General features: G+C 44.5%; 1 protein-coding gene across 3 annotated transcripts in view; it reads left to right on the top strand.

Annotated features, from left to right (window-relative positions):
* LOC121300134 (synaptotagmin-6-like) overlaps positions 1 to 23790 on the top strand; it is a 41766-nt gene extending 17976 nt beyond the window's left edge. For 2 of the 3 annotated variants that reach the window (XM_041228559.1, XM_041228560.1), the window contains exons 2-7: positions 9624 to 9901; positions 10602 to 11157; positions 19662 to 19782; positions 20806 to 20977; positions 21250 to 21400; positions 22355 to 23790. In XM_041228559.1, the coding sequence (XP_041084493.1) occupies positions 9624 to 9901; positions 10602 to 11157; positions 19662 to 19782; positions 20806 to 20977; positions 21250 to 21400; positions 22355 to 22426 (1350 nt within the window). In that variant the 3' untranslated portion in view covers positions 22427 to 23790. Of the gene's footprint in view, positions 1 to 9540; positions 9902 to 10601; positions 11158 to 19661; positions 19783 to 20805; positions 20978 to 21249; positions 21401 to 22354 lie in introns of all 3 variants that reach the window. The other variant, XM_041228558.1, reaches the window with a different exon arrangement.
* The last annotated feature ends 221 nt before the right edge of the window (positions 23791 to 24011 follow it).

Raw genomic sequence — 24011 nt, 5'->3', positions numbered from 1 at the left:
GGATTTATTGGCAATAACTACTTTAGTCTCCTAGCTTAGTGATTTAAGCCTACTGGGAGATGCATAACTAGAGTTGTGGGGGTATCTATAGGATAGCTAATTCGAGGGTATTAGGTACCGTATTTCTCTAAAGTCGCCTCCTGTGCAAATACCCTGCAACAGCGATGATAGAACCATCGTATGACATCGAGTGTCTTCTCATGAGCAACAGCCCTGCAAAACAGAAACACTCCCCTATGCCAGGAGAGACCAGGCCAGCTGTACATGTTAACGGGTTAGAAATATTTGAATTAAAAAGAACTCAATACATTAATAACACCGCGATTTGTGCCTTTAGGATTTTTTCATTTGCTAGTCGACCGTGCAGGAGATGATACTGCATCCGCAGTGAGATGCGCTGGAATGGTCTGGACTCTGTCTGAAAGATCCGTAAAGATCACTTTGTCTTTATTATCAGATCTGACAGCATGCCGTAAAGATCACTTTGTCTTTATTATCAGATCTGACAGCATGCTGTTCTGTTCCAGCGACAGCGGTGTGGTGCAGGATACCCTGAAGCATGCTGTTCTGTTCCAGTGACAGCGGTGTGGTGCAGGATACCCTGAAGCATGCTATTCTGTTCCAGTGACAGCGGTGTGGTGCAGGATACCCTGAAGCATGCTGTTCTGTTCCAGTGACAGCGGTGTGGTGCAGGATACCCTGAAGCATGCTGTTCTGTTCCAGCGACAGCGGTGTGGTGCAGGATACCCTGAAGCATGCTGTTCTGTTCCAGTGACAGTGGTGTGGTGCAGGATACCCTGAAGCATGCTGTTCTGTTCCAGCGACAGCGGTGTGGTGCAGGATACCCTGAAGCATGCTGTTCTGTTCCAGTGACAGTGGTGTGGTGCAGGATACCCTGAAGCATGCTGTTCTGTTCCAGCGACAGCGGTGTGGTGCAGGATACCCTGAAGCATGCTGTTCTGTTCCAGTGACAGCGGTGTGGTGCAGGATACCTCGACGCATGCTTTTGCTGTTTTCTTGGAAACCCCTTTTTCGGTTGTGCTGGAGGTCGTAGTGACTGAATATTCCAAAGAGTTGTTGTTGTATTTTTTTAAAGGCTATAGACAGACATGCATTCTTGCCTTTTATTGCATGCATGCATTTGTATGTATAATGAACTGTGAAATCTACAAACAATTTTTTTTTTTTAAATCTGGCGCTACACCTCCATTAAATAAATTTGACAGTCCTGGCTTGAAATGCTTCTTGTTTCATTCAGCATCATTTACAGCAGAACAGACATTAAAATGAGCCCTAGGCTAGACTTTTGAAACTAATTGAGATTTTAAAGTTGGGTTGACACGTGCTGTGCGTGAAATCTGCTAAATCACACAATAAATGGTATACTGTAAATCTCATCTTCTAGGAGTGCTAGCCGATGGTCTACAATCCGGTTTCTTCACTCTAATTTACCCCACTTCTGTTGTGCAGAGAATCTTGTGGTTCATTTTAGGGCTGTATAAACCAGTCTTGTTTTAGTAGCGCTGCTGTAAGAAGTTATGAAGGAATACTAAACCACAGTACAGAGGTTCGTTAGACATCAGCTTGCTTTATTAGTGTATCTATTTCATGAGGTCAGATTAACAGAGTGACTGTTTTCATATTCAGGTACAACTTGGCTTCTATGTTTGCATTATAGAGTTTTCTCATGCCATGGTATTGGGTTTTTTTTTTGTTTGTTTTTTGCATTTAGGTGAGATCATCACACATTCTAGTTCCCAGCCTAAAACACTTAATTGTGTTTGACCGAATATGAACATCTCAACATCTATATAATATTGGCACAGGCACTGAGGAGGTTATATTATAATGAGTGAAATGACGATAGAAAAACAGTAAAGTGGCCAGATGTACATTCCGGATGTTCTCATAAAAGCAGGTGCAGAAATAAGCAGTAATGATTACACGCTGCACGCCTCTAGCAATGGGTGCATGGCAGGAACAAACAGTAATAAAAAGGGTCACTAAACACACTCTGAAGATAACGTTTAAAAAAAAAATCTGCTGATGTGCTTTCCTTAGAGAAGTATCTGTGGAGGGAACAAAAAAAAAAAAAGCGAGTTTTATCTGCTCTGGAGATGAAATGTAATTTCCAATCCTGCCACAGCAGCTGTTTGTGTGAGAGCCTGTAAATCCTAGAGTGGTAATGAGCAGCTTCTATAGCTTTATAATCACAGACAGCACTGAGCCAGCTGGATTTCAGCACTATGGCCAGCAGCAATGGGATACGCTCTCGTATTCAGCACCATGGACAGGGGTTAGTGCTGTAGTGTCTTGCAGATTCGTCTTGGTTTTAACCAAGTGCTGCACAACGCCTGAAAGGATAGAAATATTTGTATAAAATCCAGATTCTATTTGAGGATGGCAAAATGCAATCAGAACCGTTTAGAAGAGGCTGTAAGCAGTGAAGACTGGTGTAAAATCAAAGCTGATATCGTGTTGCAGGCTGATGCAAGTAGAGGAGGAGGGTCCCCTTTAACGTGGACCCTACAATGTCCTCGCCTCTTACTAGCACTGCTGTTAATAACTGGTATGCATGAGGAACATCAGAAGCCTGGTTTAAAATGCATTGACTGCTAGGCAGAAACCGAACAGATTAACAGAGCATCTTGCCCACCACTGAGGGGGGAGAGCTTACTGGCTCGTAGTGTGAGATCTCGAATACAGCCGTGTGCACAGTTATGAGAACACCCCCATTGCTTCTGTGACTTAACTTTGTTGTGCATATGAAATCAAACCACTGGAACTGAAAATCTGGGGAAACTGTCAGAATAGGCAAGTCATTGATTGTCTAATTAAATTTTAGACAATTTTTAGGAGTTGTTTAAGTTGTCTAATTAAAGCACAAAGTGGTCTAACATTTTCACACAAGTGCCTTTTGTTTCTATATCACTGATTACTGATTGAAATTCTCACACCGAGGGTTTCATGCAGGTGGGAATATAAAGGATAGCCGAGTCAAATCTTGAGGTGTTCTAATACATGTGCACATGACTGTGTATCAACCATCAAGGCGAGTTTTCTTTGGCGTTCATTAATTCGTGAATCAGGTTTTATCTGATGTTTTACCTTTCTGTATGGGCTGTGATTGTTGGAGCAGGCAGTCATCCAAAACGAGCTCCTTTTTGTCCTGCAGTTGAATTCAATGTGGCTTGAAGGTTGGCTCTTGCGTGACTGTGTTTGTTTCTTTTGTGTGTTAAGTCTGTGTGTTGGCTCATGGTGTTTGTGTTCAGGAAGCTGTGGGGTTAAAGATTGCATCATTATTAATCACACAGCTCTTGTATTTCTTCCACATGCCTTTATTTCATTTACAGACATAAGCAGGTGAGCAGAATGAAGCTGTTACATCACACTCAATCTCACACCATGTAATCTGCTACAACCACAAAACAAATTCACACAAACCTGTTGCATTAGCAGCGGCAGCCCCCTAATGCAGGAAGACCCCTTGATATCCAACCTCATTATTATTGAAAACCCTCAACGCTCTTTTTCAGTGTGTCTTGTGAGAAGAAAAGCACTCCTTCCAGCCCCTCAGGAAAGAGCTCACGAAGCTCGGCAACTTCACAGTGGTGTGAGCACAGAGTGCAAAGAGCCGGGTTAGGGTCTCTACTTCTAAACAAACTGTGTGTGTTTCCCATGTCGTGCAGCAACTGGCCCCAGCCGCCCGCCTCTGAAGTGTGTACCGCTTGCTCTGCTGAGAAGCACAGGTGAGGAGGTGGTGATCTGCCTGTCTACACACGAGGAATTCATTTGTGTTTTTTGTAAATCGCTCAGGGAAAATCAGTTAAGGGTTTTCCAGAATGCCAGTGCATCTTATCCTGGGTACACCTGTCATTCCATGAGTAGAACATGCAACCTCTTACTTCTGTATAACACATTACTATGATATATAATGGATTCATGTTGCAAGTCAGTTTTAATCACTGTGGACTGGGTCATAATACAAATCGGTTCTAAAAATATACCCTTCATAGCAGTGTGTTTCAGGGGTGTGATCAGCATCAAGATGCATTAAGCTAATAAGGATTTATTAACATCATGCCTTTTTATTGTGTGGAGAGTCTTGTGGTACTTTGCTTGTTTGTTTTTTTTTTTTTAATGCAAATGCTGCATCCTGGTGCCCGTGTTGTCGATCACAGCTGCAGCACTGCAGGGAGTTCAAACTGTAGCGCATGAAGTGATCTCCTACCAGGAGGCAGCAGCTACCCTTTTCATCTCTAGCTTTCTGTTTTCAAATACCAGCGTATCCCTAATTCTAGAACAAGCAAAGAACCAAAAGGTTTTCAGCAAGGGAAAAGGGGAGTTCAGTGATAATAGTGTTAATAAAAGCTACCAAAATTTGATTTAAAAAATACTAATTATTTTGACATGGCTGTTGATTCTCCGGCGCAGCTCTGAGGCACGTTATTCCTTAATCGCAGTAACAAAACAGGAGCAACAAATCATTCGCAACACAGCTCACCCCCGGACACAAACTCGCTTATGAAGACATCCTCCCAAAACATTAACAGATGTGTTTAGAATTATCTTCCGCTGCTTATTCAAATTCTAATTTTTCTCCTGGCTTTTGGATGTTTTAAACATCCAATTAACAAACACGACACGAGTAATGGCTTTTAAGTAAATCCATTAAGGATTCTGTGTGGAATTAGGGACCCGTGCTTTTTAGAGGTAAGAGCTGCTATCTGCTGAGGCCTTGTTTGATTGCTCACTGCAGTGTAAGAACAAGCCAGGACTCAGAGTTTCCCTCGGCAGGAAGGATTGCTCACACACAGAAGTGGTCGCTGGTAGAGTCCTGCCAGTTTAGTTGTTTTATTATTTCAGAACGCTCCATCAGAATTTGAAGGTTTCAGGGTTATGTTAATAGCAGGCACAGCAGTGCCCCTGGTGGTGGGCAATGAAAGGTAATTGTGGCGGATTATAAATTATGGGTAAGTGTGTGAAAGGCGTTTGTGTTTAAAACAGTCATGGCAATGTGTAAGGATACACTGGGTTTCATCGTTATTCGTTTGAGAAATTCGGCAGCATTTTGTAGACCACCGGAATGTTTTTCCTTCCTTTTGAAAAGCGAATTGACCGGATTTTTCTGGTGTTGCCCTGTTGTACCTCTTGAGTGGTTTTGAAGTGTCGAAGCATTCTGAGAGCTGTTCAAACCCATCAGCTGCACAGATTGGAATCACAGTGCGCGCGCGGTGCACCTCTGTAGCACCTCTCTGCTTTCTCCCATCAAGAAGAAGCTGTCCTGCGAACCCTTGCTTTGTACACTGAGAGATCTCAGGCTCTCGTATTAATAGCAGAGCCTGGAAAACCCACTGGACGGGTTCAGTGTTTCGTAATATTCTTGATGTCCTGTAGTGCTCAGTTCAGACTGGTGTGGGACCCCGTGACTGGACGGGTTCAGTGTTTCGTAATATTCTTGATGTAGTGGTCAGTTCAGACTGTGGTGTGGGACCCCGTGACTGGATGGGTTCAGTGTTTCGTAATATTCTTGATGTCCTGTTGTGCTCAGTTCAGACTGTGGTGTGGGACCCCGTGACTGGACGGGTTCAGTGTTTCGTAATATTCTTGATGTCCTGTAGTGCTCAGTTCAGACTGTGGTGTGGGACCCCGTGACTGGACGGGTTCAGTGTTTCGTAATATTCTTGATGTCCTGTAATGGTCATTTTTCACATCATTGTTTTTCTGGCCTGCATTTTTTAGAACTTGCCCAGGGGGCTCGTGAAACATTTTCCACAAAACCGAACCCTTTCTTCTTTCACTGGAAATGCCTGTGACACGAGAGCCTGAGCGGTGAAAAGTGGGCATTCCTGCTTGCCTTTTTGATTGGCTGTTCTGAATTGAGTGTAAATGAATAGGTTTTGAAATGCTGTTAGCTGTAATGTTTTGAGTAGTCCCTTCGCTGCCCTTGTGGAGTGTGTGGAGAGGCAGTTCAGTGTGACCGCTTGAGTTCCTGTAGCGCCCGCTGCCTCCCACGAGCCAGACCGCCTCCGCCTGGGAACACTGACCTTTTGTAACCAAGTGCAATTTGTTCATTATTTCTCAGAGTTAATTGGCAAGCGCTTTTGTATATTTTATGATTTTTAATAACTGTAATTAATATCCGTGTCCTTTAATGCGCCTGACGAGGGGGGAGATTTTAATATCTGTTCAGTCATTTTCAGTTTCAGGCTCGCGAAAGCACAGAAAACCAAAGACTGGTTAAAAAGAGGCACCTCCTCTCCTTCCCCTTTGGATTGTCTTGACATCTCAGGACGGTATTGGTCTGAATGGCGGGTAGTTGTGCTGTTTTTAAGAGTCTGTAAATGTGGTTGATGTTATGAATAATCCATTTAAAGATTAAGAACCCCATTAACAATGTATTTTCAAATTCCACTCTTCTATTGTTACACAAGATTATAAAAAGCTGGCTAACTGACTCTGAAAATCCAACAGTCAGCAACGGAGCTCCGTGTGCTGTAGAAATCTACAGCCTTCATTACATCGTCAGTCGTGGTATGACATTAATCTGTGTACCGGCCTGTCGCTTTATTGGCATGAAATGAAAGGTGAATGATATCTATTTTATTCAAAACGCTGATGTGTGCCGGTGTGTGAGCCAGCCTACTGTGCAAGAAATGTCAAGAGCAGACGGAGCGCTTGCACTGGTGCCCCTGATGGAGAGGGGGGGTTGTTATACTGTTGTGCAGACGGAGCTCTTGCACTGGCGCACCTGATAGAGAGGGGGGGGGGGGGGGGGGGGGGGGGGGTGTAATTCTGGTGTAAATCAGTCAGTTTAATATACTTCACCATGATACTACCACCTGCTTTTAGCTTCCCTGATGACATCTTCACCACAGCGATCTATTTCCAGTTCTTCTTCTGTACCTCCTGCTGCTGCTGCTGCTGTCTTTCTCGTCACACTGGTAGTTCTAATTTTGAATGTACAGCCGTGGCTGGGAGGGACGTACTGACTCATAGGTCTTATAGATTTTCTGTTTATCTGTAGGAGTGCTCCTGTATCGGCGCTCCTCACAGGTTTTCGTTTGTATATTTCTTAAGGTCAACACTCTGATCATTCTTCTGACTGCTTTATTTTCCAAATTGAGAAGTAAAAGGACATTGCAATACAGATTTCTCAACTTTAATGACTTTATTTGTAAAGGAGACTCAAGTTGATTCTTAATGTTGCTGATACAGTATTTAAGTTGTTGCATTGGTAACGTGCAAATGACTCCAAAGCCAAAGTGAAAGGATTTGAGACTGTCTGAGGAGATGTGACCAGACTAATGGGTGAGGCAGATAGCGAAGACGCTGAGCGCACTAGCAGTCATTCTGAGCTCTGTGACAGCGCCAGGGTTTCAGAGACGAGGGGAGATCTGTCCGCTTCAGGATAGCAACAGACTATTGCTGTCAGCTGAACTGAACAGTGACAGAGGCTGGGTGAGAATTACGCAGGAGCTTATTAAGGATAGAAAACGAAACGGAAGCCTTCATTCCTGCACTCTTCATTGAAAGGCTGGGAGGCCCATTAGACGTTTTCGTGGCTTATCGGAACATCTCGGATCCTGCCCATCTCTGGCAAGGCTCCCAGCCCAGACGGTGTGTTTGTAGCTTCTCTTGCGAGCACATTAGTAATCTGTGGAGTCTGAAAGGCTCTGTGCTCATCCAGAGCCGTTGCAGCCCCTCCACTGGGAGCTCTTCAACTTGCAGGACATGCCACTTACTTTGCAAATTGCATTTATATCGGGCGTTTTATTTTAACTCTAGCAAAAGCCGAATTCGTTTTAAATATCGATTTAAGACAAGTGAGAGAACAGGATCAAACTTTCATGCCAGGAAGGGCATTTAAATGTCACCTTTTTATTTGTTTTTTTTTATTAATACCTATTATGATGCTTCAGTGGGCGCTATGGACAACACTTAAGGACCATTTTTAAGGAATGTTTTGTTAAGAACTGTTCTTGAAAACACAAGAAAAAACTTCAAACCTTCTCTAAAACTATTTTAAAAAGGCTTTTTGATGTGTAAGCTTAGTTAATCAAAATGGGCATTTACAAAAAAAAAAAAAAGTCCTTAAAAACAGAACTTAGTGAATAGAGTCTCAAACTTAATGCATCTTTTTTTCATTTCTAAAAGAGTGGGAGTCATCAGATAAAGTAAAGAGCGAGCCAGACCTCACTTCGGCTCTCTGTGCTGTGACACCTCTGTCATGTTTCATCTGCTCGGACCTTGACCCACAGTGCTCTGGGATAGAATACATTTCAGCCTGTGTCAAGCGAGCTTCGTGCTGGTGTTCCACTTCGGCTCTTTTAAAATAAGACCTTTAGTCTTTCCACCCAGTTTCCTCCGGTTCTTTTTTGTCTTTTTGCTCAGTGACCTTTTCAAGTTGGAGCAAGGTTTACCCGGGGATGTCTGTACAGGCGTGAGGGTCTGTTGAGGGGTTACCAAGATATTATTAAGCAAGCGAAAGGGTAAAAGCAGTGATCCAGTCAAGTGCTCATGATTAAGAATTAGACAAAGCAGTGAAGATGAGCAAGAATCATCTTCAGCTTGCTGTCATCTGACAGGCATTGAAAGCAGCTTTGATCAGATATACGTGAAAGAATCTGATACTGTCGCCAAAAGTGTGATTTCACAATACCAAACTCAACAACAGAAACACACTAATATTTATTAAAAAATAAACAAATACACACTGCGAACGAAGTGCAGTCCTGGCTAATTATCATCCTCGAACCCGCTCAGTTATTTCAAAGCCTTTTTCATTAGAGCGGCTGTGTTTTCAGCCTCATCGTGGCTTCTTATGAAACAGCAATCAGCCCTTTGTCTGCAGATTAAACACGCACTCCCATTCCATGTTGCAGCTTAGTTAATTATCTGTGCTGCAAAAAATCCAGCTCTCCGTCTCGACAGGTGCACGGGGGAATGAGAGAGTAATGAACTGGAATGAGGAATTTCAACTCGGATTCCTGCTGATGGATTACTGACCCGCAGTACACGTCAGTAATCGGGCAGTGGTCCTCCGGAATTGATTTGGGATTATTATTTTTATTACAGAATACACAATGCAGAAGTTGGGCGGGCCTGAGTAATAGCTAATAATCTTTTAGAAATCAGCCAGCCTATTTCTTCTCATTAGAGATTGTCTCATGATTCGTCCAGACGTCTGTCACAATGCCACAGGGTGGATGCAAGGCTCAACATAGTTTTTGCCAACATATTTGCTTCATAATAATAAAAATAATATTGTTTTGCATAGTAGATGGTGCCTCTGGGTGGCCAAGTATTGTAATTGCTGTAGCAAATCTTATCTTCCTGTTTCCTTACAGTAGTTCTGTTCTCTCTCTCTCTCTCCTTTGTGTCCTTTTCCTCCCCTCCTTGTGCTCTACTTCCCTATTGTATGAAACATTACCAACCTGTCCTGCCAATGCCCATAACCCCGCCCTCCATTCCTCCCCTGCACTTTCATTTCATTTACTTCTTGTTCCTTCCCCGTTTCTGCCCCCTCCTCCTTCGCAGAGCTCTCGATCACCCTCCTCGCTGTGGTAGTTATCGTGTGTGGCCTGGCCCTGGTGGCAGTCTTTCTCTTTCTCTTTTGGAAGCTCTGCTGGGTGCCCTGGAGGAACAAGGCCCTCTCGTCGAGCGACGCCGGCCTCGCCCCACCCTGCCAGGCCCCCACTGGAGGCGGAGACTTCTTGAAGGACAGCATGGCGACGGACAAGCTCAAGGAGCAGAGCGGAATGGGCTTCCTGGAGGCAGCGGTGAAGATCAGCCACACCTCCCCGGATATCCCTGCCGAGGTGCAGCGCTCCATGAAGCAGCACATCACGAGACACACCCGCATCCAGAGGCAGTCGACTGAGCCAGCGTCCTCCACAAGGTCAGAGCCCCATTCCATACTGAACCCTGTGCATCTTAGAGCTGCAGTACAATCCAACTGACCGGTCAACCAAACACCTGAAACCAGGAACGGGGCTCTTTCCTGCTGTTCACCAGCTTCTGCTGTTCTCCTTCTTATTCCTAATACTAATTTTATGCAGTGACTTCATTGAAAAGGCTCTAGCCTGTTATCCCGGATAGACAGAGTAAGGTTGTGTTTTGTTCCCATTAGACAAAAAGGGGACTGTTTCTCCCACCTGTGGGTGTTACTGTGCATTCAATACATGAGACAAGGACCGTGAGAAAAGATAAGCTGTTAGGGAAATACTTTTTTACATCTGTACAATAACTGTTAATAATGGACAGGACTGGTTGCAGGGTCAGGGCAATAAAACAGAGTTATATTCAGGGTGGTGTAAATAGTAAGGGATCATACAATATCTACACCAGTGCTGTGTACATGGGGACTGTGTGCTTGTTAATTACACAGCAGTGGTGTGAATAGTGCACATTCCCTTCCTATTTACACAGCAGTGCTGTGAATAGTGCACATTCCCTCCCTATTTACACAGCAGTGGTGTATATCTGGTGTTCAATCCAGGCCATGCTGTGCTATTTGCCAATATAACATTGTCACGTGTTTATAAAGCTCTGAGCGCTGTGGCCCTGCTCGTAATGATGTCTGGATTGTAACCCCACAGGCACAGCTCTTTCAAGAGGCACCTCCCTCGGCAGATGCAGGTCTCCAGCCTGGACGATGACACGGACCTGTACGCCCACGAGCAGCCCACCAGCATCGGCCGCATCAAGCCGGAGCTGTACAAGCAGAAATCTGTGGACACGGAGGAGTCCGCCAAGGCCAAAGGCAAGCCCTGCGGCACCATCAACTTCTCTCTCCAGTACGACTACGAGATCGAGGCGCTGGTCGTGCGCATCCTCAAGGCCTTAGACCTGCCCGCCAAGGACCTGTGCGGCAGCTCGGACCCCTACGTCAAGATCTACCTGCTCCCCGACCGCAAGTGCAAGTTCCAGACGCGCGTGCACCGCAAGACGCTCAACCCCACCTTCGACGAGGCCTTCCATTTCCCCCTGCCCTACGAGGAGCTGGCAAGAAGCAAGCTGCACCTCAGCGTCTTCGACTTCGATCGCTTCTCCAGGCATGACATGATCGGAGAGGTCATCCTGGACAACCTGTTCGAGGCCTCCGACCTCTCGAGGGAGACCTCGCTCTGGAAGGACATCCAGTACGCCACCACGGTGAGATCGCTGCTTTCTTTACCATGCTGTGCTGGGGGGGGGGGGGGGCTGCTGCTGCTGCTTTGATGGATGATAAGTTTGCTGGGTCTGTTCGTGCAGGCTAGCTAGCGTAGGTCTGTGGCCAGTATGTATAAAAGGATCAGAAGGGAGTTTCTCTTTCCATGTCCATGCTACCCATATAATGCTCTCTCGTAGTGTGCGGAAATCAGCATTGTGAATGAAGGAATGGGCACTGTAGGACTGGCTGAGATAGTGTGCATGATATAGTGTTGGTGTATTATTGGGGTAGAGCCATTGACGGCTATGGATTCTGTTCAGTTGATCTGAACGCTGGCGAATCTGAATACAGACGTCCTTTTTAAATCATTGCAGGAAGAGAGCCTGGATACTGCTGTATATTTTTGCCTTTGAAAGTGAAAAGACAGGCTTGGTCCTAGTTTAATATTTAAAAGGTGGGGGTGTTTAGATCCGCCTCTGTTTTAGATTAAACCTCTGTATCTCAGTAATGTCTTTGATTGAGACGTGTGGTTCTGTTCCACGCGCTGTAGAGATTTCTGCTTATTCATTCAGACTGCTTCACTGGGGAGATGTACAGTTTATAACCTGCATGCTTTGTAAGGTATATGTTAAGCATGCTTGTTTGCCCTGTTCCTTAGCAAAGCACACAGTTAGCCTTGGATATGATTTCAGCTCCTAATTGTCAATAGAAAGAGCCTGGAGATCAAATAAAATGTTGAGCAAGAGCAGATCAATAGCCCACAGCATTTACAGTTGTCTTTTTGAGTAAAGACTCCAAAAATACCCACTGTCCAATTCTAACTTAAATATCACCCCCATGAACCGATTTTGGATTCAACGAACGCCATTTAAAAGGGCTTTTAAAACTAGCTGCTCTCCTGCACCCCCATTCGCTCTGCTGCATTCAGCGCTCCTCGTGCATGTGTGGAGGTCATGGAATGGCACTGGAATGCTGGCGTCTCACGGGTCATTGTGTGGCTTCACTCTGAGGTTCTGTTGCTATGAGGCGCCGCGTGAGCCAGTCGCCATGGTAACCTTGCCAGTGGCCGGTTCCTTTATTGAGAGTGAGAATTGTTGTGAGGTTATTCATTAAAAAACTCAGAACTATCCCTTTCAGCTGGGTCACAGGGTTATATATTTGGTGCTGATTCTTTGGTCGTGATTTTATTTAATGTCTGTATATAAAATATGACAGCAGTCAGGATCTCATTTGAGTCTACAAAGAGTTGAATAATAAGACACACTGGGGCTGATCAAGCTCCTAGTAAAACCTGGAACTGGTGACACTGCTATGCAATAGGAGTCTTATGTCCATCCCCGAAGAAGCTGGAAAGATTTTTTTTTTACTTTTCAATCAAACTAGATCGTTGTCTAGCATGCGTGGCCGACCTCCGCTAATGAAACTAACATATTGAATAGGAAACAAGCTCTTCCCTCGCTGAGCATTTGTATCAGAAGCACAAAGACTTATTTTACCTGCGAGAAAAAAAAAAAAAAACACCCAGGATTGTTACACTGTAACATTTTATAACATTGCTATTCGTTTCTCATTAAAGATGGAGCGGAATAATGCGCCACATCCAAAAATCAATGCGATTTCTCCTGTGAATCCGATTACAGTGTGAGAATACATTCTGCAAATTGCATTTCAGTCTGCGAAGGACCCAGACCAGAACAAAAGGTCACTTCAGCCGAGCGCCTGCGTGCTCTGTTCACTAGTGAAGACCAGGACTGATTTCATAAAGTGTCGCTGATGCTGGCTCAAACACAAGATCATTTTCACACTGCACTTTGTGCATCGCTCATTGGAAGGGTACGTGGCACAGTGGCTCATTCCTAATCTATCACGCCCCTGGATTCAACCCAGCTGTTCACAAGGGAAACTGACACACGATTCTGCACAGTGGTTGAGAGTTGAATGACATGCAATTATTTCATTTAAAATGACCCTCCTGCTTTCAGCAGTTCATTCAGCCTTCAGATCGCTCCTGTGCTGTACTGTGCTGTACTTGTTGCTGACGCAGGTGGTGGTGAGTCACTTCTTCATGGCTCTGATCTAATTGTAGGCTGAGCTGCACGTCACCGATCTGCTGGTTCCCTGTAGAATTACACAAGCACCCACTGTGTTCCAGCGATTAAAAGAAAATCTGTTGGTGGAATTACATCACATTTTAGATCCTCTCTAGTTTCATGGAACTTGACGGTGCATCTGCCGACGGGCACGACGTTCGTCCAAAAAAGCTTTCTGTAGGATTTCAGTTACTGTTGTCTTTTCTTCCTCTGGCTTCCTCAGACTGACTTTATTTCTGCCAGCCCCGCTGAATTTAGTGGTGACCAGGCTGTTTTGCATTAACACGAATTGGTATTCAGAGAGCTACAGCACAGGCCAGCGTGTCTCCTCTGATCAGACTATTCAAACTAAGTTAATAATGCTGGAAACAGTACTGAGGTACTTCACGTGATCCGGGAAACAGCACAGCAAGGTCCAATGCATCTTCCAGCTATTGTAACTTTTTTATATGGACGTGATTCTTGGAGCAGGACTCCTGCAGATATATATTTCTAACCTGTCTTACGCCAAGTCTAATCTCTTCAAAATAGCCGCTAACCTTTTATCCACAAGTAAAATAAATAAATGTTTTTAAATGAACAGATCTATCAATATCTTCTTTCTAAACTGTGTGTGCCGGAGGCCGGCTCTTCTTATCCCAATCAGTGCACCAGTGGCCACCCGGAGAGGGAGCACTGATGATAAATCAATCCTGCCCCAGACTACACACAATAATAGCTGAGACAGCCCACCCTGCTCCTGTCCTGATTAGAGGGAAGGTATTGATTTTCAGTTTGTTAGCCCTCTCGCTTATCGCCTGACTAAACGGGCTGGGGGGACGGATTGCTTTGTAGTCTTGTGTCCAGTTGATTGATAACTATTTATTTAGACCAAAATGCATTGCTTAGTTCAAGTGCTCAAGTTTGCCCAAGTTGTGATTTCACAAGTAATCCTGAAAGTATAAAACCGCTGATAAACCAAACCCGCTGTGTTCATCAGTTACTACTGCAGAAAAATGAAAATCTGTTTCTATGAAATGTTTCTTTTGTAGCGACCCAGCTAAGAAAACACACTCACAGCAGCTTTCCCGTGAATTCTGTTCAAGGATTCTTCTCTTGAATTGGACATTTAATAACAAGACTAGAATGCATCAAGTTGTTAGCAGTAAAACGGCCCCCCCCCCCCCCCCAAAATGAAATCTGTACCTCCCGAGTTCAGCTTCAGCTTATGATTTGCTGCGTTTCATTGTCTCTTCCCGACCCATTCAGAGGTGTAACGATACACTCCTGTCACTGCACAAAGCGCAGTGTGATTTGCAAGTCTCAGTCCTGTTTGCATCACATGGTCCTGATGGTCTACTTGGTCCTGATGCCTAATGATATCAAACGATATTTGAATGTTTTGTTTAAAGACCACCTTCTTAACACGTCCTGCGGGATTAAAAGCGTGATCTCCCCCTGTGTGCGTCCGAATGGGCTTCTAGTGGAGAGCGAGGGTTGATCTTCCAGGCCAGTCACGGGTGATTTCGGAGGGATTTTTAGAAGGGTGTTGTGAAGCATCCCGGTGGTAAAATGAACAACCCCTGCATATTGCAAGCAGGCTGCCCGCTGTGATGAACACGCCTGCAGGGCTGTGCTCGGGTGTCAGTGAAGCTCCGTTCTGAGTGGAGCCCAATGAAAAGGAGCACTTTCACTGACACACTGTTTCAGCCTCTGAACCCATCATTGATACAGCCCTTTCCTCACCAGCAATTCATTCCTCTTTCATTACTGCTATATAGCATTTACCCTAACGAAGAGGCTAGTAGAACACAAGCCGACCCAGTGCTGGGACCCAACAGCTAGCTTCTTACTGAGCTCTTCAGAAAAACGCTGTAAAACTACGTAGCGCAAACACTACCTAATCTTCTACTAAACCATTCTGCCACCAGAAAAGCTTTGTTTCTGTTTAAAACAATTCCCATGTTGCGTGATTCTGAGGATTATGATGATTGCACAGTAAGCTACAGACTCTGCTGGTGTATCTGAGTCCCAGCCTGGTTCTTGACAGGAGGTCTATGCTCCGCTCTGGATGGATTACAGCCTGTTATCTCTGCACTCTCGCCTCGCTGCACTCTCGTTATTCCTCCATGGCGTCACATTCATCACAGAGATGCTAACCCGTCCCCGGAGCCTGGGAGAGCGCTCACTAATCGTGGAGTTTTTACTGCTGAAGTGGCAGAAAGCAGTTAGGCCCTTGCACACTGCGCTCGTTTTTATTGAGCAAAGCCCAATTTGCAGCAAACAAAACATGGACCTTTTTAATTGGTGCCATAAAGTATGGCGTGACACGTGGGTGCGAGAGGCCTGCCAAGGCTTTCATTGTGATGGAGACGTAACTGGTTTATATTACGAGGCAGTGCTGTAAAATAAAACTACATTACACGCGTCTGACAGCAGCTGCAACTCTAGAGCAGCGTCTTAACACACACTTAGCAAAGCCTTTATATATTGCATACAACGGGGTTCCACTTGACATACAAGTGTGTGCTCCATGTAGCGGGTGTTTCCAATTTTTTGTCCAACCATGTTGTAACCCTATAACCAGTAATGAATGCGTCCGACAGATGAAGGTTTGTTTAAGAGGCAGTTCAGCCCCTTTCTCATAAATATCAATGATATGAGTAGGAATATGCGACTCTTCCTTCCTGAGCTAATGTCAAAGTGGTTCTGTTTCAGTTCACTTCAGCCACAGGAAAAGCCCCACAGATTCACTAAAAGCCTTTTTACTGGCAAGTCCCTGGATCCCATCCAGTCAGATACCATTGTCCGCTTGCCAGTGATACCCTGAGATTTATCTTTGAATGAAATCTGAATGTGTGCTTAATGTCACGTCAGATATAATATATAAAAAAAAAATCTATCCTTAACGAAAAACCAGCCCATTAGTCATGTTTCTATAAATAGATTGGTTCCTAAAAGTTATGCAAGACTCCTCATTTAAGACTGGGATGAGGCTGAGAATTCCCTAACATACTGCTGATCTGCCCGGGGAGTGGGGAGAGCATTCGGGATTCGCGGCTTCCAGTGAGCAAAGACAAAAGCGCTCTTTGAAAACACACCTGCTGATTAGGAACTGATTGAGATGCAAGTCAGACAAAGAGCTGGGAGTCTGCTGCTGCTGCATCTACAATTGTATTTGAATTTGAATCGGAGGCGCTTTTCTTTGGTGGCGTCGAGCGGCTCGGGCTTCAAGAACCTCTATCGAAGCATCGAGATCGAAAGACAGTCAGATCTGACGCTTGCCGTGCCAGTGAATGACCTCTCCACAGCCAGGATGCAACCTGCATAAACCCTGCCATTGATGCGTCAATAACAGAGTGCTTCTCATGGCTTGACAAAGAGCAGTATGTAGATTCGAACGAGCAGCGCTGGGAGGTTTTATACACACAAGCCTTTCATCGGACCGTGTTGGCTTAAGGTGGTTTTTGTGAAAAACCCTTTTGAAGATCACAACAGTGAAAGGATCGAAGTGAAGTTTCGGAGAGTTTGAGACCCACACACACACACACACACACACGGCATGATTGTAAGAGAGAATAAAATGACAGCGTGCAGAGGGTGTGGGTTGTGAGGACAGGTAATAAATTCCTAGGAAAAGTCTGTTTCAAGTTTTTCTGTCTCTGTAAACGGGACTAGAGGACAAACTATTTTTAGAAGTTTGGAAGCAGTGAGTGAGGTTACAGCAGCTCTAACACTGGGGTCATTCAAGGAACAGTTAGACTTTATGTGAACAAAAAGACACACATTTGCCTGTTTTCCCATTGGAAATACTGATATTTTGAAATATCACTGTCCTGGTCACAAAAGCAAAGTTTGTGGGGAATAATAGCCATGTTCTATACTTTTGAGGCATAAGCAATTAGGAAATAACACTTACTACCCAGGAACAAAAAAAAAAAAAAAAATTTGTTACACAGTGTTATTTAACACTCCATTCTCAGCTTTCTATCATTAATCAAACCTTTAATAACGAGCATGAAGCTGGTGCTGTCTAGAGAATAAGAGCTGCTCTAGCAAGCTGCATTGCAAGTCAGGGTAGCGCCTGTCAATTGCACAAGTGCACTGCCGAATAGCCGCTTGTGTATGTGAGGCGAGGAGACACCTAGGACCTTGGCGAGCGTGCACAGCCCATCGTTAGCATCATCAGTACTGCTGAGGTTGAGATGTCAGCCCATCAAGCAGTCTTTGTGTGGCAATCCCAGAGCTGACAATGCAACAGCTGCAGCCTGTAGGGCTATGATGAAGTGCCAGGGGATGGCAGAGCTATTTGGACTAAGTAGTGCAACACTGTGTGAACAGAGAGAGTAATGACTCTCTGTCACATGGAAACAAAGGCACACAGAGAGCTGGGATACATGGCACCCGGGAGAGACACTGATTCACAAACAGGACTGGGGATTCGCTAGGCTCTGTGTGTGTGTGTGGCTAGATTAGATTAGGAGGTTAGATCACTTTTTATTGAAGAAGCAGCAGCTTGATGTTTTATACGACTCAATTTATCACATGGCTTGTACTGCAATATCCTCGCAGCAGGATCATGCTTATCTCTTCAATTGGAAACGGCTGTCATTGATTTCTATGACTTTGAATTATCTGCAAAAAATAAATAAATAAATTTAAATTATCGCTAGTGGCAATGTTATATTAGCACTTAACTCAATTACTCTGATCTGTTGATCCGTGTTCTTAAAGACAATGCAAGTGAAAATCGCAGGATCGTTCATTTGAAATGTTACTGCTGCTGTTAATTACAGTAGACCCCATTATCGACGGAAATCCATCTCTGTGAGGCGGCTCTAAAGATATTTAACTGTTTTATTTATTTCTGCCTGGGCATTTGTAATGGCGGGTTGCGCTTCTGTCACATTTGATTTTGAAATTGATCAGTCCCAGCTCTTTAGAAACCCCCCCCCCCAAAAAAAATCAATGATGAATTGATTTAAAAAAAGACAAAAGAAAATGACTGCCCTTTGAGAAGGAAACAGGCCTTCCGCAGAACCTAGTGTTTTGTGTTGAGACTAATTTTCCCCTACAAGTGCTAATTGCAGCAGAATTAAAAAGAAAACAGCAAGCCAGGAATGCATGTAGTTCAGCCCTGCACCACGACGGCATGGTTAGCATGGGCAGCACTTTCTATTCTTCCTGAGCTACTGGAATCCCTTGATTTATCAAGCAAGACGACGTTCCAGCAGGGAGATTACAGGTCGGCCTCATTGGAATAGCTTGTGACATCACAATGAAAATGAAGCTGCCATTGTGAAGATCAGCCTGTCATTGAAATTGTACGTCTCAATGGCCCTGTTTCATAAATGCTATCTTAACTTCTACCTCGCCTTAAAGGAGTACAAACCGTTTTCACGCCTGGTGTCAGCGCTGGCAGCACAGTCCCTGGCCTCCTCCTCGACTCTCTCTCTTGAAGATCTTTCTCTTCCTTGCTTGTAGTTTTATATTTCAGTTTGGGATATCTAGAAGCTTCGAAGGCTGTGCTAGAGATGAAATGCTGCTTCTGCTTCCTGGTACCTAATCACTTCCTGTGTTGGAGTTCCAAGTTCAAACTCCGATGGCAGATGCCCTCAGACCACGTGACCTGCAGCACGGTACCAGCAATGGACGATAGCTTTTTTTCAAACGTTCTTGAATTCTCCACACAATAAAAAGCAGACAAGCAACAGTATTAATCAAACCAACGATAGGTTTCAAGCTAGTAAGCAGCTTCAAATTTAAAATTGACTTCTTTTTTACCGTTGCCTTACTGTACACTCAATTTTTAATTATTATTAAAAAATATTTGGTAGTCGACAATTTTGAGAAGTGGGGTGGTTCCTCCTTCTGAAAATACATTTGTGATACGAGTCCATGCTGGACTGGGTCTATAGGAAGGGTTCAGAGGAGTGTCTCTACTGAAAAGTACACGCGCTGTCACGTTGACGCTCCAAAGGGAATTGATTTTGTCACCGGCGAGCTTCCCTAGCAGAATTTCAGCTTGTTCAGTTGGCAGATGGGATATGAAAATGGCAGCTCAGTGCTGCAGAGCGGGTCAGATTGGAACGATTCTGATATTGATTTCCGAGGAGCATCAACTGTGACTGCAGGAGTATAGCTAAAAAAATCAAATTAAACGCTGAGAATTTAAACTGGGTGACAGGTATTGACTACGGGATCTCATTCCCTCCTCTTTGAACCTAGAAAATATGCATGTGGATTTGAATGTGATTACTGTTGCATCTCTCCCCCTCCCTGTGTCTAAGGAATCAGTATTTGTGTGTGTGTCTATAAGGAACCAGTGTGTGTGTGTGTTTGCTGTGTCTCTACAGCAGAGGGTGGACCTGGGGGACATCATGTTCTCTCTGTGTCTATAAGGAATCAGTGTGTGTGTGTTTGCTGTGTCTCTACAGGAGAGTGTGGACCTGGGGGAGATCATGTTCTCTCTGTGTTATCTGCCCACTGCTGGGAGACTCACCCTCACTGTGATCAAGTGCAGAAACCTCAAAGCCATGGACATCACTGGATACTCAGGTATGGAGCAGGCTGGTGCTTAAGGAGCACTCTCTATGGTAGTGATCACCTTTTAATGAACACTGAATTCATCACATTGCCCACCTCTGATCCACGCATCCATCCTACAGATAGAACAGAAGGCTTTACTCTTCGTGTGCTGTCCAATCCCATGCCTCAAAGTGCCCCAGCAGCATAGCAATGGGAGGGGGTCCTGAATTATTTACTGCGCAAGTGCAAAACGCAGCTAACTCTAAACCAACACAGTGGCCACTTTATTAGCACTTAGAAGGAAAAGGAATCACTAGGATGGTCCAGGGAAGCAGCGCTTGGTGTAAACTGGGATCTGCAAAACCAGGTGAAAGGAATTCTGCAATATTCCAACCATGAGAGCGCAGTCTCAGCAGCTCCCTTGATCATTTGAACACTGTGAATCATTTGAAGATGTGACAGCTTTGAATTAGTTTTTAATTGGAATTGTGAACCAGAACTACAGCAATTAAACTGCACCCTCGAGCAGCCTGGTTTGGGTTTTTTTTTTTTTTTTTTTTGCAGCAAGTTCTTCATCAGCAGTGCGTGTGGGTAGTTGTGACACTTTGCTTATCCCTGAGCAGGTAGATGGTAATATCCCCGGGCTTCGTAAATAGACCAGTTGCAATGCAAGATTTGAATTAAAACCTTTTGAAGCTGCTTACTCTTTGTTTAAAAAAAACAAACAAACAAAAAAAAAAAACTTCTAATTGAGAATCTACATTAAGAACAGAATCAACCCGCACGCGCACTGCAAGCTGCTGAAACGCTTTGTCCTTGAACACTGAGAGGTGAAGGTTTCCAAACTAACTGTTCTATTTTATTGCAGAAAATAAAACATTGCACATGTTGAACATTAAGAACAAAAATAAATAAATAATAATCCGGGCTTACTCTCATAAAATAAACACGAAGAAAGCCAGGGGCGTTCTCTGTAATAAATCGGTTCCACTTTTACACTGTGTGTGTCGACCGGTTTGTGAGGTATAAAGCCCCTGTGATCTCTCTTTCCAGACCCGTACGTGAAGGTGTCCCTGCTCTGCGACGGGCGGCGCTTGAAGAAGAAGAAGACGACAATCAAGAAGAACACGCTGAACCCCACCTACAACGAGGCCATCATCTTCGACATCCCTCCTGAGAACATGGACCAAGTCAGCCTGCTCATCTCCGTCATGGACTACGACCGGTATCCACCTCTCCACCCTGCTCCGCGCAGCCCAGTGACATCACTGCTGCTTGCAATGCTGGGGGGGAATGCAGAGTTGCTGATATTGGCTGAGGGACCCATAGGGACCTTGCTTTGGCCTTTGCACTCCAGTGGGTTGGGGAGGAAGTCCTTTTCAGTGACCCCTGCTGGTGAAGTCAAGCTAGGTTGGGCCTCCTCACCAGGGGTCAATGAAACTGAAATGTTTAGAGGACACAGAGCTGATGTTTGCTGCTGTCTCCCTCTCTATGCAGGGTGGGGCACAATGAGATCATTGGGGTGAACCGTGTGGGGATCACGGCCGAGGGGCTGGGCCGAGACCACTGGAACGAGATGCTGGCGTACCCCCGCAAACCCATCGCTCACTGGCACTCCCTGGTGGAGTCCAAGAAATCTGTCAAAGAGGTTTGTGCCAAATAGATCTTCAAATACCTCCAAGTTGGGTGCAGCTGTGCACAGAGTCTGCTCTCAATAAAATCTGTATGCAGCAACAAAGACCATGCAGTCACCTGATTTTCAAAAGCCAGTACATTCATTAAAAAACTGACAACATGAACAACGATCAATCCTCTCCAATAACATTACCCTTTACAGACGGGCTCCGTTCCTCCCCACCAGGTTTAACAGTAATTTAAATCATTCTATTTCAGCTGTTACAGTTCTGTCTTTATTGCATCAAACTCTATAAATCACTACCTGTCGCCCTGACGAGTGTACAACGTTTAACGATGCTACAGTGCAAGAGGTAATGGAAATGTGTGGATTGAACTTGGCGTTTAACCAGTGTCAAAAATACGCAGGCAAATTCTAGGTGTCAGCCTTAGTGTTTTATATAGTACAAAGTGTACAGTTCAGGTCACTTCACATGCAATGCTGCTTCACTGTGCTTTCCCTAGACAATTAAATGCATTTCTAAAAAGCATTCCCAAGGAGTTTAAACATAATGAAGTTTAAACATTAAAAAAAACGTAACACAAACGTAGCTGTTTTAGGTCTGTTGTTATACTGCAAAGCACCTGAGAGCACTCAGAACCGTGTCCCCCGTGTCCGAGTGCTCTCCGGTGCGATGGAGAAGCAGCTCAGACACACTGTTGATAGAACACACTCGCTATCGTGTTTGTACATTACTCTCTGCACAGTGCTGGGGCGTGTGTCCGCTGAAGAGGCTGTCATTCTCAGAACTGTTATCCCTTAGGGTTAAATTATATAATAAAAAATGATTACAAAATTCAATACTGAGGCATAAAATATAACAATCATAAGGGGGGGGGGGGAACCAAGCTACCTACCCTTCAAGCTTTATTCATTTCATGCTTTTAAATTTCGTAATGAAATCTCTGCTGTCTCTCCTCCCCGCAGTGGCAGGGTCGTACTGCCAGCTTCGACAGCCAGTGCTCCTGCCCTTCCCCCAAGCCTCCTGCTACCCCCTGAGAGAGACCCAGAGAGAGGAGGAGAAGCGAGAGGAGCTGCCCTGGCCATCACCGCCAGCACGGCTGTGAACATACTGTACAGTGTCCCTGTCTGTCTGAGGAAAAAGGAAAAACACTCCCTCCTTACCTATCCCAGCTTCACTTCCACAGAGAGACACAGAACTCTCCTCAAGCACACTGCAATTGCAGACTGAACTCTCCGCACAGTGCTGGTCCTGACAGCGCAGGAACGAGAGCTGGAATCCTCCGATAACCCACGTTTGCACTCCCTTGGGTGGATATTTTTTGTATTTCATTAATCCTGAATGTGTGTTAAAGGTGTCATTTTCATTTTAAAAGCTGTAGGTCTCTCCCAGGACTAAGCTCATGTAATACGGGAGAATCTTCTCTCTCAAGGTATTTCTTCCTAGATCGGGGCTGTGTTCACAGACTAGTGAGTTATTTAAAGAAAGTCTTTTTAAAATGTTTTTGTTGCTCTTGATGGATTAAATAAAAGTTTGGATTTTCATTAAAAAAACTCGGCATTGGGAAGAGGACAGGCATCTGACCTGGTCTGCACCGAAGGGGTCTAAAGGGACAGAGAGGAGCGAGACATACAGAATCAGTTTTAGGAGACGGGGAAGGTTACCTGAGGCAGAAGCAGACCTCGCCTCTGGGAAGCATTGCTAATGTTTGATTTTTGATTCAATCTCCACGTTCACCCTGAGCTCTTTCACGGATGGGAGATGGAAATTCACAGCTCACAGAATTGATTGGGTTTGACAGAAGGGATTATGTGTTTGGAAGAATTGCTTTAAAAAGGAGCGAGATAACCAGGGAATGGAAATCAATTTTAGCTCCATCATCGCTCTGTTCCCCTTTTGTTATCTTCTTTTGGTCCTTTTGCTTTTCTCGTGATACACAGATATTTAAAATAAAGATTAAAAAGTTGCATCCTGGTACCTAAACATCTTCCTGGACTGTAGGTCAGTTTCACTAAAGAGGTCCCGCTTTAATCAGATCGTGTAACCTACAGCACCAGGAAGCAGTAGTCTCTTTACATTTGTTTTGTCCTTGAAAAATCTGTAGTAAAGGAATCTCGTCAACCTCAAGGGAACCTTTTTTATGAAAGATCTCTACCTCACGCCTTCAGGATTACACACTTCAATACATCTGAAGCGCGCAAGGGGAAAGTGAGGTTTAGTGAACGGGCGTGCATCGCGGCACGTTTAAAAGATGGGCGTGTGACAATATCAGGGTTGACTTGACGTATTTCAACCTGCCTAATTACTGCAGTGAATGATGCATGATTGCATTTTGACTTTCATCACAGATCAATTTTTTACCACACTTTTGGATGCCAGGGTCAGAATTCAAGTTATCCAAGTAACTTTTTTTTTGCAAACAAAAACTAGAAAAGTTAAATGTCTAAAAACGGTGTGTTTAATATCAAGGGGTGTATTTTTTAAAAGTGTTTTTTTGGGTACCGTGTATAAACCTGCCTTCCTGTTCTATTTCAACATTAATCAATCTTCGCTTGGCCCTGTTCATTTATATCAGTAATAATCCACAGGCTTCACACCGCCGAACCCCTTCTGCAGACCACG

Source organism: Polyodon spathula, chromosome 25 (assembly GCF_017654505.1).
Source record: "Polyodon spathula isolate WHYD16114869_AA chromosome 25, ASM1765450v1, whole genome shotgun sequence".
NCBI lineage: Eukaryota > Metazoa > Chordata > Actinopteri > Acipenseriformes > Polyodontidae > Polyodon > Polyodon spathula.
The sequence above is the reverse complement of the archived record's forward strand: the minus strand, read 5'-3'. Positions and strand labels throughout refer to the sequence as shown.